Source organism: Panthera leo, chromosome C1 (assembly GCF_018350215.1).
Source record: "Panthera leo isolate Ple1 chromosome C1, P.leo_Ple1_pat1.1, whole genome shotgun sequence".
NCBI lineage: Eukaryota > Metazoa > Chordata > Mammalia > Carnivora > Felidae > Panthera > Panthera leo.
In genome coordinates, this window is record NC_056686.1 from 735,978 (window position 1) to 750,892 (window position 14,915).

Consider the following 14,915-nt stretch of genomic DNA (forward strand, 5'->3'; position numbering starts at 1 on the left):
TCTGATTTCTCTACTCTGGAGGGTAGAGGTAGACAGACATATTAAACAAGTCTGATCAGAGCAAACAATTAAAAACACCAAATCTCCCTCATTTTTATTGAGCTATGTATCTGATCTTTTAAACGTTAAGATTTAAAATCTGAATTTGAAAGCTACTTTGTTTCCTCTTGGCTGTAACTTAAAAACTCCATTATCTTTTCTCAACCTTAGAAAAAAGTTGGCTCCAATGATGATGATTTCTTTCTCCAATGGCCACCCAGCTTTCTGAACATACAGCTGGTCACCTGAAAGGAACCAGGCTCCAATCTCATCGTGGACTCAGAAAAACAATTTGTTGCTCAGACACACATTGAAAATGAAAACGGTGCTGTGGGACTAGCTGGGCCTTGAGGAGCCCCTGCCTCAGGTGGACATGGACCTGCTTCAGTGTCTTGCGGATAGGTTTTCCGGGATCCACCCTCCTGTCTCAGGCCTTCTTATCAACAGTCTGAGAACAGGAGCAAGTACTGGCACTGAATGTTCCTCCAGAAAATGCTCGTCAAAAACACGGTCTCACAAAACCGGAGGAGAGCAGAACTGATGCCCTCAGACCCTCCTAGTCCCGCCTTTCCAAAGCGCAAGGGCTCTGCTGTGGGACAGCACACGCCAGGGACGGGCTGGGCTTCAAACCTTAAGAGTCGGGGAGCTCCTTGCTGTCCAGGGCAGGTGAACGATGTGTGGTGTTTTCATCTTCAGCCAGATGCACCTGCTCTCATGTAACAGCCTGTGAAAACTTGTAGACGCCCAGGTCCACGCCGGCACACCGGAGACACTTGCCATTGTTGTTGTTAATACCCTTATTTTTAAACCAGAGTCTTGTCCTCGACTAAACAGTCACAAGGGAGGGAAGCAGACACCACACTCCACACAGTCACCAAGAGAATGTCATGAAGCAAATTCCCAAGGTTAAGAAAAAATATACAGAAGAGATGTTCATAAATTGAAAACATTTTTGGTATATTCAAATAATGATATACTAGAAAACAAAACCCTGAAAGCCATGTGCCAGACCAAATATGTGACTCTGTAATCAGCCCATCCTGGGCCAGCAAAAATTCAGTTTCAATCCAAAACACTCAGCAGCCATCCTGAAACCCACCTTTCCCCGAACAGGTAACATCTGACCTGAAACCCAAATGATTTACAAAATAAACTAAACACACATGTAGCAACATACCCTAATTTGGTTTTTAAGCTGCTCGGCCTCCTGCCGTAACTGGTCAAGTTCACTCATTTTCAGGTCCTAGTGCTCTTTAATGCCACTTCAAGGAATCTGAGATCTGAAACAGAAATGCAAGCATAAAAAAATTAATAAACAGTGGTTGAGGAACTTAATGAGGCAGACGAGAAAAGGAACCAAATTTGAGAGCTAAGATTTTATTATAGATCAGAGCACCTTTCTCCCGCATTCATCAGAACTTATAAAATGCCACCAAGGGCGGGATTAATAAATTATAATTACTACTATTCACCAGCTCTGTACCTCACCATCATGTCAATGATCTTGAACCCATGACCCCCCTTCCCCCCAACGATGTCAGAATGCCCACACAGCAATTCTAAGAAGACTCAATATGGCATCCAGCAGGCCCCTGCTTTAGGGACATCTTGCTCTCCCACCAAAACAGGTCCTGGGATCCCAGTAAACTCAGAAGCAGTACCTCAGTCCTTACAGGTCCACGAGCAGCCATGCCACCCACCCTTAACCCCGCTCCACCCCAGTCTTACTAGACACCATTCCTTAAATCAGAGTCCAAACAAAATCATCCCATTAAACCAGAGACTTATTTTCCCAAGGGAATGTCATAATTGGGGGTTGCATTTCCGACCAAGAACATGACTAAGTCAGTCATAATTATGACCAATGTATCCCCACGCTGAGGATATATCAACATCTCTTAACAATTGGCTCCCCCGTGCAAACGTGGCTTATCCAGGAGCCTCAACGTCCTCTACAAACACACACAGGAGATTTTATGCAAAAGTCACAGAGTTAATATTATAATCACCAGATACTTAATGAACAATGGCTATTTATTTTCTTGAGATTGAAACATATCTGGGGGAAATTGTCTGGAGGACCCAGGAAGCATGTTTGTTAGAGTTCCTAGTCTAGATAAACTTCCCTATTCTGCACATACGCACTCAGAATAAATTGACGTGGTTTCCATTACAGAAACTCCGTGTATACTTACTGATGAAAACAAAAATATCTTTCCCAAGAAGAAGTATCTTTAAAAAGCGTGTGTGGGTTCTTAGTTCCTGCTCTCAACCGTGCCATCTATTCACAGCTACAGAACAGGCCAGGCAGAGGACAGAGGGGCGGGCAGGGTGCACGCTAGACCTCCAGAAAGCAATCTCGTGTCACCAGCACTGACCTGCAGCGAAAGTCCGCAGAACCATCAGGAAAGGCCTTACAGGGACAGGACAGGAGGTAAAGGCACCTCGGGAAGGTGATACACAGTGACACAGCTTCAGAAATATTTCGGACCAAAATAGTTGTTTCTAAAGGCATTACTTGAAGTGGGTGCCGGAAGCATGTGGAAAGCTTCCAAGAACACCTCGAGCCTCCCTGATCAAAGGGAGCACCGGGGAGGCTACACTGCAGGCACTTTGGCCTGTGGCACACAGGCTGATGCTCACTCCAGCCCTCACCTACAAACTCTTTCGGACTGCAAGCTGTGAACATTAATGTATGTGACAGTAAGAGCACCAAGAACACACGAGAGAATTTTCACGAGAGGAAGCTAGGATGCTGTGTCCTCTGAGCTTGTAGACTGCCCTGGCTCTTCCTGCCCGCCAGGACGTCCTGCCACCGCTCACGTGCACACACACATGTACATGTGATCAAATCACATCTCCTACACGATTACGCAGAGTTGGGAGTAGCTGGATTCCAGCAACATCACCCACCCCCCCATGTTAGAGAACTGTTCTTAGTCTACAAAGAAGTCACTTTATTCCATCCTTCTGAGAACTGTGAAGAAAAATAAGTTAATAGTTTTCATGATGTGAACTGACTTGTTAGTTTTAGTCAACACATGTAACTTCTTATTTAAGCACTAAAATATTGAGCCAATTTTTGTTTTAAATTTTTTTTTAATGTTTATTCGTTTTTTGAGAGAGAGGGAGACAGAGCATGAGCAGGAGAGGGGCAGAGAGAGGGAGACACAGAATCCGAAGCAGCTCCAGCCTCCGAGCTGTCAGCACAGAGCCCAACACAACGCTCGAACTCACGAACTGTGAGATAATGACCTGAGCTGAAGTCAGACGCTTCACTGACTGAGCCACCCAGGCACCCCTTTAATGTCTATTTTTGAGAGAGAGAGAGAGAGGGAGACATAAGGCTCCAGGCTCTGAGCTGTCAGCACAGAGCTGGACGCGAGGCTCCAACCCATGAAATGTGAGATCATGACCTGAGCCGAAGCTGGACGCTCAACCTACTGAGCCACCCAGGCGCCCCATCTTAGATGTTCTTTTTAAATATATTATAGAATTATATACGTGGTAATCACCTAGTTGCATTGCTTTAAACCAGAGAAATGAATTAACTGAAAGCCTACGTGTCTTAAAAATGAGAAGATCCATTTAACTCAGTTACCCCACAAGATTTCAGAAGCAATAATACCAATACTTTTTGATTTGAACCTTTAGTCACAAGCAAAGAGAACAAAACCAGATCTATTTCTCTTTCATCAGTAAGTAGCATAAATTATTAATACTGCCTTTTAATTACAGATCCTTCTACAATCAGTGCCTACATCTGAGTCTCAACAAAGAGACTCAAAACCCACATTTGTTCATTTTTAAGACAAGAGGTATTCCTACGGCTACTAGAACTAAAATAAGTGTCCTGTGAGACCTATTTCATCTACGTGATTGGCCTGCAGAGAAAGAGAAACCTGTGGTTAGACATTAAAAAAATTTTTTTTTAAATTACATTCTCCATTCTCCACCTCAAAGATGTTATCTTCTGAAATCAAATCTGGAAAAGGAGTTTTTTATACATGGATGGACTTTCACTGATGAAGGGGCACTCAGGGTCTCCAGCATACTGGCCTTCCTGTCACTAGGTGGGCCCTGTCCAGGACCACCTTGATGAGATGTACGTGCGCATCCACAGAAGGATGGCCCCCTTCGCTAGAAGCTAACGGACACCGACCCTGCACCACAGGCGGAAAACCAGCCAGTCCGTGCTCACCCGAAGACAAAGTGGCATCCCGCGGACATCGAGGACGGAGCGCGCGCACTCAAATACACAGCGGGACTGAGAGGAGACAAAAAACTTTCTTATTCCTATCAACTAAAAGTTCACCTGAATGCTCTTCTATGAGGATAACGTAAATGAAATAAACAAGGTACAGAATAGTGTATAAATGATGATGCTTTTCTTTTTGTGTATTTAACAAGAAGAAACATCTTTTTTAAATAAAAGGTTAACAAATTATCTGGGCTCTGAAACCAAGAAGCATACATTTTTTTTTTTTGTCCATACTTTTCAGTTTTCAAAATAAGACTAGTTAATGTCAACTTTTTACTGGGAGAACTATTACGTATCACTAAGAATAGTACGATGGTACAAACACCTGGGAAAATGCTTGTTGTATATTAAATCAAAACAAATTTGTGTGTAATAATTTTAGCTATTTTAGAAGAATCAAAACACATTTTAGTTAAAGAAAGACATTTAAAAAGACTAATAGCATTTTCATCAGAATTATTGGTTGTATTTTCCTCTTCATCTTCCAAATATTGATAATGCAGTTTATATTAGTTTTGCCAATTTAAAAACTGTACATTTTAAGTGTTACTTACATGGGATCGCTTTGCTTTTCTCTTCACTACCCTTGGTTTCCCAGTGGCTTCTGGAAGCCCCACCATCAGGTTCCGTGGCCGGGGCTCAGTCTCGCCTTCCCCGCAAAGTCACTGCTAAGCTCTGGCTGTGCTGACTCAGTGCGTTCCCTAGTCTAATCCGCTAAGACAGGACCTGCTGAGAATCTCACATCTGTTCTTTATGACCCACACCTGCCATTAGCTTTTATGCAGAACTTCTGAAAATACTTTTCATAGAAATTTAAATAACTTAAAAGCAAGTATATGATCTGCCCTAATTTAGATTGTATCCAACACCTTTGTAAGTCAAAGCATTAACCCAAATTTTTTATTCAAATATTCCACATTTGCAATATAACGTGCTTCAGGTAGCTCCCCCTCACTTCGTGATAAAGGCAGCATCATTTCCCTCTCCTCAAGACCCCAGTAAAGTACGGGAAGGAACTTCAACGGTGCCCCCAGCACCCTACAGTTACTAACGATGACATTCATACTGCAAGTCTCTTAATGGCAAAACGGGGTGATGGTATAAAAATGATTCCAAATTTAGGGGGCACCTGGTGGCTCAGTTGGTTAAGCGTCTGACTCTTGATCTCAGCTCAGGTCTTGACCTCAAGGTCGTGAGGTCAGGCCCCGTGGTGGGCTCTGTACTGGGTGTGAAGCCTGTTAAAGAAAAAGTGATTCCGAGTTTTGGTTCTGCCACATACCAGGAACATGACATCAAGTCACTTTGTACTCTGGCCCGTCTGCTACAGAATGGGAATCCTGTCGCCTACACCACAGAGCTGAAACGAAAATTAAGTAAGACAGCTGGAAAGTGCTCTGTGAGCTTTTCTGCAATTAGACCGTGAAGTCCACCTTTCAACAGAGCACACACGTGGTCTCGCGGCCAAAAGGAGGGCGACCCAAGACACGAGCTGGTGGCACAGCCTTGGGCCCACGGTGCGGCACTGAACCGAATGGCAGGAGCACCTATTGACCTTCAGAACAAAGCTGCCCATTATTTTACCACCAAAAGACAGGTTTATTCAGGAACAGCAGAGAACTGCAATCCCGGACAGGCAAGCTACAGCAAAACCATAGGCAAGTCCAACAAATAAAGGAAAGGAATGTTATGTTATGGAAGGAGGAAGGGAGGAAGGAAGGAAGGAAGGAAGGAAGGGAGGGAGGGAGGGAGGGAGGGAGGAAGGAAGGAAGGAAGGGGAAGTTGGGAGGGTTGTTCTGAATGAAAGCCCACTGGAGAGAAGCAGGGGTTCCGGGGGACGAGGTTCCTCACTGGCTGAGGGGCAGGGGCGGTGGACTTCCCGTAGGAGCCGCAGCGCACACCTTTTCCACCTGGGGCCTGTACCTGACATCGCGTGGCACCGGCTCTATCAGCCTCCCCTTCTAGTATCCCCAGTGGACTTTAGTGAAGTTTCCCTTAATTTTCACACAACTCTCAAACTTCAGAAACCGAAACGAGCGCCGCTGCGCATCCAGCGTCACACGGGGCAGCGGTTCGTTCTAATTAGCTCGGCCACAGAAGTGCCCTCCCTCATCTCCAAGACCACGAAGCATTTTGAGAGACAGGGATTTACACCAGTAATTTAAACCCCTGTCTCCAGTTTCTCTATTGTTCTGTCATTCCCAAATCCAAGTTCATCTCCAAAACTGTAAGTGTGCAAATCCAAAGGGCGACAGAAAAAACTCAAACCCTCTCCGCCTCACATACCACGCGAACACCACGAGCCACGCCGGGCAGGCCGCCGCCGCCACGATGGGTCACTGTGGCTGTAGCAGGCGCCCCGGGATGCAGCGGACACTGCATCCAACACGACCCACCCACAGCCCGTCATCTGAAGTACATGCTAACGGAGTAAAGACTTGAATGACGTGTCTGAAGTTTGCTTCAAAACAAGGAGGAAAACAGGCAAAGACGTACATAAACGAGACCGGCTGTGAGTTGGTAATTGCTCTAGTTTGATGACAAAGTTCTTGTACTATTAACTTTTGTATGCATTTCAATTTTCCATTAAATCGTTTTTAAAAATGTTAGAGACTTCTTAAAGAAAATCAAGAAAATCTGAACACGGCCTGGGGGTTTGGTGACGTCTGAGAGTTGCTGTTCTTTTGTTTGGGTCACAATGGGAGTAAAACCCTCAAAGGTTAGAAATACTTCCTACTTCTGGTGAAATGATGTGATCTTGGGATTTGCTTTAATTTTTTTTTTTTAATTCTTGGGACACCTGGGTGGCTCAGTTGGTTAAGTGTCCAACTTTGGGTCAGTCATGATCTGCTGCTTCGGATTCTGTGTCTCCCTTTTTCTCTCTGCCTCTCCCCAGCTCCTGCTCTCTCTCTGTCTCTCTCTCAAAAGTAGATAAAAATTAAAAAAATCTTTTTAATAAAAAAATGAAATAAATAATTTTTTATTCTTTTTTTTAATGTTTATTTTTGAGGGAAGCTTATATATCCATGTTTGAAAAGTGATAAACAGGGCACCTGAGTGGCTAGTCGGTTAAGCGTCTGAGTCTTGGTTTTGGCTCAGGTCATGACCTCACGTTTCATGAGTTCGAGCCCACGCCCGGCTCCACAGCTGGTAGCACGGAGCCCACTTGGGATTCTTTCTCTCTGTCCCTCTCTCACTCCCACTGTCTCCGTCTCTCTCAAAATAGGGGGCACCTGGGTGACTCGGTCAGTTGAGTGTCCCAACTTCGAGTCAGGTCATGATCTCACAGTTCACGGGTTCAAGCCCCACGTCGGGCTCTCTGCTGCCAGTACAGAGCCCACTTCGGATCCTCTGTCGTCCTCTCCTCTCTTCCCCTCCCCCACTCACACACGTGTGCGCACGCGCGCGCGCACTCTCAAGAATAAAAAAAACTTTAACAAAGTGATAAAAACTTAATTGTTTTGATGATAATTACCACCCAATCAGCTTCTATGAAGTAGCAAATATCAGAACGTTCAGTGAAATAAAAAGTGAACTGTAACTAGTCTTTATACGGGTAAGCAAATGGTAACGAAGACGAACACAGGAAATGTAATCACACGACATCCTCATTTGGCTCTGTGTTAACGATCCGGCAGACTTTTACATGTTATTTGAAAAGGGATGATGTGTGTGCGCCACTCTGCTACGATACAGTGTGTTTAAATAATCTGCCCTCAGCATCTCCCTGGTCCCCTCAGATTTTCCTGCTCTTAACTTTCTGATGCAGATCGTAAACAGCCCCACTTAGTTAAGTGGCTACTGTCAGATAATGCACCCGCAAGAGACTTCTACTTTGCATGGTTTGCATTTATGGGGGATGCGGTGTAACTTTCTCAGTTTACTGGTAAACGCCGTTTAAGGTGCATCCCCTAAAGCACTAGGAGAATGTAAAAACTTAGTCATCCTCAGTAGAAATAAATTCATACAACAAGCATGCTAGTTCTGTGAACAGAAAAGTAAGACCCAAGAAACAATCTCTACAGAAAGCGAACACACCTGGTAGCCCTACAAATGGTCTGACTACCCTGAGGTCCCCAACCGACATTCTAGAAGGCAGACGAGGAGCCTCACTGACTTCTGTTGACTTTTTAAAAATAAAGGTTCTTAATGCTTTTCAAATGACAAAACCCATACAGGCAATTCATAGAGTCACTGATAGCCAAATGCCACTCACACTCAAAGTGCATTTGTGGGAACCTAACATGTCCTTCCAGAAGTCGGTGCTCAACCCCAACATCGGTGCAGTGGAAAAGCCTGCTGCCCCGTGAATGGCCGCAACGCCACTGTGGCACTCACCTCCCTGATTTCCCAGCTCTCTGCCAGTGCTCCAGCAAGGGGTCGGAACAGGCCCACGGACACCAAAAAGGATACACTATCTGACAAAAGTTAACCATGAGACTCACAACAACAGGAAAGCAACGCAACATGGACAGACTGTAAAGCACACAGTTTGTCTTATGACAAAAAGTAAGACTTTTCATCAAAAAAAAAAATAATATGGGGCGCCTGGGTGGCTCAGTCGGTTGAGTGTCCGACTTTGGCTCAGGTCACAATCTCGCAGTTCGTGGGTTCCAGCCCTGTGTTGGGCTCTGCGCTGACAGCTCAGAGCCTGGAGCCTGCTTCGGATTCTGTGTCTCCCTCTCTCTCTCTCTGCCCCTCCCCTGCTCACACTCTGTCTCTCTCTCTCAAAAATAAATAAACATAAAAAAATAATAATAATCACTTTTGTAAACCTCCCTATTCCCCTACACGGAGACGTGCCTGATTGAGAAAGCAGCCAGATCAACAATTACAGATTCCAAGGGTTATTTATTGACTTAAACCCCTTCCTCAGAAGGCACTATTTCTACCTCCACGCAGAAGTTACTTCCAGGCCGCCGTGCAGTGCCACATTTAAAAATTACCAGAGGGGTCCCTGGGGGACTCAGTCGGTTGGGCATCCAGCTCTTGATTTTGGCTTAGGTCATGATCTCACGGATCACGGATTCGAGCCCCGCGTCAGGCTCTGCGCAGAAAGCTCAGAGCCTGCTTGGTACTCTCTCTCTCCTCTCTCTCTGTTCCTCCCCTGCTCTTGCATGCACACGCTCTCTCAAAATAAACATGAAAAAATATATAAAAAAATAAAATAAATTTTTACTCTAAACAATTTATACTTCAGAACATATTAAAATTAAATCTGATAAGATGTATGTCACTGAAAACTTCTTTAAAAAATTTCAGGGGCGCCTGGGTGGCTCAGTTAGTTAAGTGTCCGACTTCAGCTCAGGTCCCGATCTCACGGCTCGCGGGTTCGAGCCCCGCATCGGGCTCTGCTGACAACTCAGAGCCTAGAGCCTACTTTGGATTCTGTGTCTCCCTCTCTCTACCCCTCCCTCACTCATGCTCTTTCTCTGTCTCTCAAAAATAAATAAACATTAAAAAAAATTTTTTTTTAATTTCAAATATAGTTGACCCTTGAACAACAGGGGTTTGAACTGCACGGGTCTACTTGCACATGGATCGGTTTTGATAAATACAGTACAGTACCATAAGTCTATTTTCTCTTCCTTGTGATTTTCTTACTGATGTTCTCTTTTATTTATTTTATCCTAAGAATACAGCATATGACATATGTATAAAATACATGCCAACATACTTATTCTAAGCTTCTGGGCAACAGCAGTCTCTTCATAGTGAAGTGTTTGGGAAGTTAAAAGCTATTATGAGGATTTTCAACTGCCCGAGGTGGGGCAAGGTTGGCGCCCTTAACCCCCATGTCACTTGAGGGTCAACTGTATCCTGTGATTGCACTAAATCATTTCTTTTTAAGCGAGAACACTTATCGTGCGACGTCTCCTCGAAATCCTTAAGAGGAACCAGGGGCTGAGACAGCTGCCCTTGTGGGTCGAGGTGCTGCCCCTCCCGGGATCCAGACCTGGATCTGCAGCACCCCGTTTCTAGGTGCCTCATTCACCTGGTCCTGATGGGTGTTGTATCTTTCAGCCTTGACGCTCCGGTGCAAGTTCCCTTCTGCTTGGCAGGGTAGCCGCGTTTGCCACAGGTTGGCTTCTGAAGGTGGTGGCACAGCCTGGGCATCTTATTGTTACACTTCCCAAATGACAGCGTCCCCTTCACCACCTCGCTTCTGTAGCCGAGACCAAAGAGGCCGGGGGAGAAGGCATTTCTGCTATCTATACTAAATAATTTAATTTAAAAAAAGTTTTAATGTTTATTTATTTTTGAGAGACACACACACACACACACACACACACACACACACACACACACACAAAGTGTGAGTGACGGAGGGGCAGAGAGAGACAGAGACACAAAATCCGAAGCAGGTTGCAGGCTCTGAGCTGTCAGCACAAAGCCCCACGCAGGGCTTGAACTCACAAACTGTGAAATCATGACCTGAGCGGAAGTCAGAGGCTCAATCGACTGAGGTCCCCAGGCGCCCCTATACTAAGTAATTTTAAATTCAGACTTATTTAAACTATGCGTACTATTTTGTGCCTGTTTAGGAAAATTCTTGAACTAGACAAGAACTTGAAACTTAGCCCACCTCATATTTCTAGCCGACAGAGCACCAAACCGAACCTGGAAGACACCCCTGGGGACCTTACAGCACTTGACAGAGCCCCAGGGAGCTGAGCCCAGCCCCTCCTCTGTGGCGCTGCCTCTTGTTGGAAGGGGCCTCAGAGAAGCGGAGACCGCCCGCGCCCAGTTCCAGCCTCGGTGTCTCACGCGGCACTTGCCCCCGGAGTCCAGGAAGCCGAAGGAACGAAGACACGCTGACGGCGGCTTGTCTCTGACCAGGACGAGGGGTGCCCTTCTTCTCCGCCGCTCCTCACCAGATGCCCCTCATCTGGTGGCAGCTCTTCCTCCAGAGCCTCTTCCAGAGTCAGACGCGTGTGCGTGCGAGCTGGTCTGTGGGCACTCTCTCCACCTGTGCCCAGCTTGCCCTTATGCTTCCTTCAGAGGCCATCGGATTCTTCCCTCCCACCTGAGGGCAGTGGCCAACGGGTGTCCATGATTTGAAACGCAGGCCATGGGAGCGGAAGCACATACGACTAGGATGCAGAACCACATTCTGGGTGACAGCGGTGAAAGACAGTCTGACCGATACCCCAGGGAGCTGGTGTCTTATGCTTGGTGAGCAGAACCGTCCTAAGCTGTCTTCTCACAGCAGATTGTAGATTCAGACAGTCTGTAGCTTTGCATCTCCCCATAAAGTTGCAGAAACCAGAAGCACGACTCACACTGGCAACACTACTTTCTTCTGAATGTGTCTTGACTTCTACCAGACGGCTCTGCTTCTTCGACAGCAGATCGTTTCGGCTGCAATGGGAACAGGTGCAGCCTGCTCACTCTGATCGGGTGTGATGTCCAGCTGGAGAGCAGAAAACTAGAATTCTTGAGTCAGCAGCACTCCTGGCCTCACTCTACACACACCTTATTCCTTCACTCACATCTGTTTATTCAGCATCTGCCATGGACAGAGGACACTGTGCTGAAAAGACAAACTCCCTGTCTTCCGGCACCAGAGTCTAAAAGAGTGACAGTCAAACGTCCTTCCGCGGACCTAGGTCTCCAGGATTTTACCGCTTGGATTCCTAACCACTTCAGAAGTAAAAAGGGATTGATGATCTACTCCCAGGTCACAGCTGTGACTCAGGAGCACATGCTGTGTCCTCACAATCTCGGGAAGAGGTCCTACCAACTGTCCACACGGGAAACAAGAGAAATAGAGGGAGTCACAAATGGCAAGACCACAATTCGGATTCAGGTACCTCTGGAGTTAACCATGCCAGGCACTATAAGCAATCTGTGACTGGCTGGGTACGGTCACGGGACCATAAAAAGACGTTTCACTTCTCGGTCACCTGCACCCACGTATCACTCCGCCAGGGCAAGCAGACAATGATGCAACAGAAGTTAACACGTCAGGCCGCCTTCTGACCCGGGAAGCACAGAGACCTTTCTCCTTCCTGTTGCAAGTGCTGCATCGGCGGGAAGAGATCTTGGTTTCTCCATTTCTAGAGGAAGCATCTTAAAATTGCTTTCCAGCTAGGTCAGGAGAAGCCACTCATCAGGAGTAAGAGTTTCTGGGTCCCCCATCCCCTCCAGCCCCCCGCTCACAGGCTCCTATGTCTCTGGTCCAATTGGCTTGCTGTCTAACAGAGACGCAACGTGAACCACTTTCAGAAGTTTCTGTTTTCTGGCACACGTAGGGAAAAAGTAAAAAGAAACAGGTTACCATTAATTTTAATAATGTATTGATTTAACCCAATATATCAAAAATGTTATCTCAATACGTAATCAACAGAGAAAATTATAAATGGATATTCCACATTTGCGTGTCACGCTAAGCTTCTCCAATCCAATGCGTGGTTTACGTTCCGATCTGGACCAGCCTCACTCACGGCGCCCGACGGTACGACTGCCACAGTGGCCGGCACAGCTCTGAGTCCATCCTCATGTCTTCGTTCACAAGGAAGAGACTCAATGGGGGGTGCGGGGTGGAATTCACTTTATCATGTTGCTAGAAGAGCAGGAACCAGGCTTTCCCTGCATAAAGCCAATCCTAGTCCTCCCAATCAGAAACAGAGAGAGGCGTGGTCCCCATCCGTCCCTACCACCCTGCCTCCTGTCCCCACATCACTTCCCTTTCGTCCCCTGACAAACCAGTCACCCACCCAGCAGATGACAGCAATCAGAGGAACAGTGGGGACTGTGGTGGGGACCGTAAAGTACTTCGGGGATGGCAGCTCAGGCAACGTCATGGAAAGACCAGGATGAGCCAGTGCTGGAGAGCAGGTATGAGTTACCCTCACTGAGGGCACCTCTCCGTCTGGAGTCACAGGAAATGGCCAGTGAGCCTCTCTCCTGAATCTTATGTCTGGTGGAACCCACCTGTGCCATCATGCTCTCCCTCCGCATCTCGTCTTGTTAGCCTAGGTCATCTTTTTTGCTTCCAGTGTCGAGCACAGAACCTAGCACATACTATGTGATCAAAAATTGTTCAATAGGGGCGCCTGGGTGGCCCAGTCAGTTAAGTATCTTCGGCTCAGGTCATGATCTCACAGTCCCTGCATTCCAGCCTCGCGTCAGGCTCTGTGCTGACAGCTCAGAGCCTGAAGCCTGCTTCGGATTCTGTGTCTCCCTCTCTCTCTGCCCCTCCCCTGCTTGCACTCTGTGTCTCTCTCAAAAATAAATAAACATTGGGGCGCCCGGGTGGCTCGGTCGGTTAAGTGTCCGACTTCGGCTCAGGTCATGATCTCACGGTCCGTGGGTTCGAGCCCCGCGACGGGCTCTGTGCTGACAGCTCAGAGCCTGGAGCCTGTTTCAGATTCTGTGTCTCCCTCTCTGTCTGCTCCTCCCCTGTTCATGCTCTGTCTCTCTCTGTCTCAAAAATAAATAAACGTTAAAAAAAAAAAAAATTTTTTTAATAAATAAATAAATAAACATTAAAAAAACCAAAAACAACTATTCAATAAACCCAGCCCCTGCAAACCTGTTGAGGCCAAACAGGAAGTCCCACCTTTATTTCAGAGCCAGAACTCATACGTGATTAACGTGGTCTAAGAAACAAATGGCACACATCCAGAAGGAAGGTCTAGCAGGGAAGGTGGTGGGAGCTGGAAATCAATCACACGCACCATGGAGGGAACAACTTCATGACCTCAAGCACCCGTGAGGGGCTCTCACTCCCAAGTTCCCTGCTGTGCCATTTACACTCCCTGCAAACTATGAGGGACACCCCTGGGTTTCCCGGCAGAAACAGTTTTTATTGGCCCGTGTGCACATCCAGCCCACCTGAGCAGGACCGCCAGCTGGAGGCAGTGTGGTGGCCACGTGCTTCGGGCTTACTCACCCAGGGTCCCATTCTGACCCTCTCATCACCAGGTAGCCTCCACTAAGCTCCTAACCTCTCTCTGACTCTGCTTTTTGGTCCAAAAATGGAGACAGTAATGGTATCCACACCTCACTTGCTATGAGGAGCCCATGAGAACCCACACAAGGCCCTTAAAACCTGACTGAACTATTGTAAACACTCACTAAATTGAACTTGTAAAAGTAGTAGTAAGATTTTTTAGCCTGAAATGATTTAAGAGACAGAAAATTACCTCCTCCTTCACCCACCAGACTTCCTACCCAGAGTCAGTAGAGTAGGCCCCATTGCAGAAACCAAGAACACATCAACAGTGGCAACCGTGAAACACAAGGGTTCACCAGGTAGAGGTCAGACCTGCTCACACCGCTTTCTAACTGTTCATTTAGTATTTAAAACATAATTGATCTTCACTGAAGTGTAGGTCACACGACACATATGCACAACTTGACATCTGACACACGCACAACGCAGCTCACATAACGAACACCTCCACCACGTGCAGGCGTCCCCCTGTGCCCCGCTGGGATGCTGCCCCACCCCAAGCGACCACTCATCTGCTTTCCGTCACGACACATCAGCAGCATAACTACACTTCCAGGAGCGTATACCCATGGAGTCACAGAGTATGTACTTTCTCGTGGTCTGGCTCCACTCACTCGGCACTGTCGAGACTCACCCGTGTTGCTGCCCGTACAAGTC

At 46.7% G+C, this 14,915-nt stretch overlaps 1 protein-coding gene across 2 annotated transcripts in view; it reads right to left on the bottom strand.

Moving 5' to 3' along the window:
* GNB1 (G protein subunit beta 1) overlaps positions 1 to 14,915 on the bottom strand; it is an 87,210-nt gene that overhangs the window by 29,727 nt on the left and 42,568 nt on the right. For both annotated transcript variants that reach the window (XM_042950603.1, XM_042950602.1), the window contains one exon: positions 1,217 to 1,319. In XM_042950603.1, coding sequence (XP_042806537.1) covers positions 1,217 to 1,273 — 57 coding nt within the window. In that variant the 5' untranslated portion in view covers positions 1,274 to 1,319. The remainder of the gene's footprint in view (positions 1 to 1,216; positions 1,320 to 14,915) is intronic.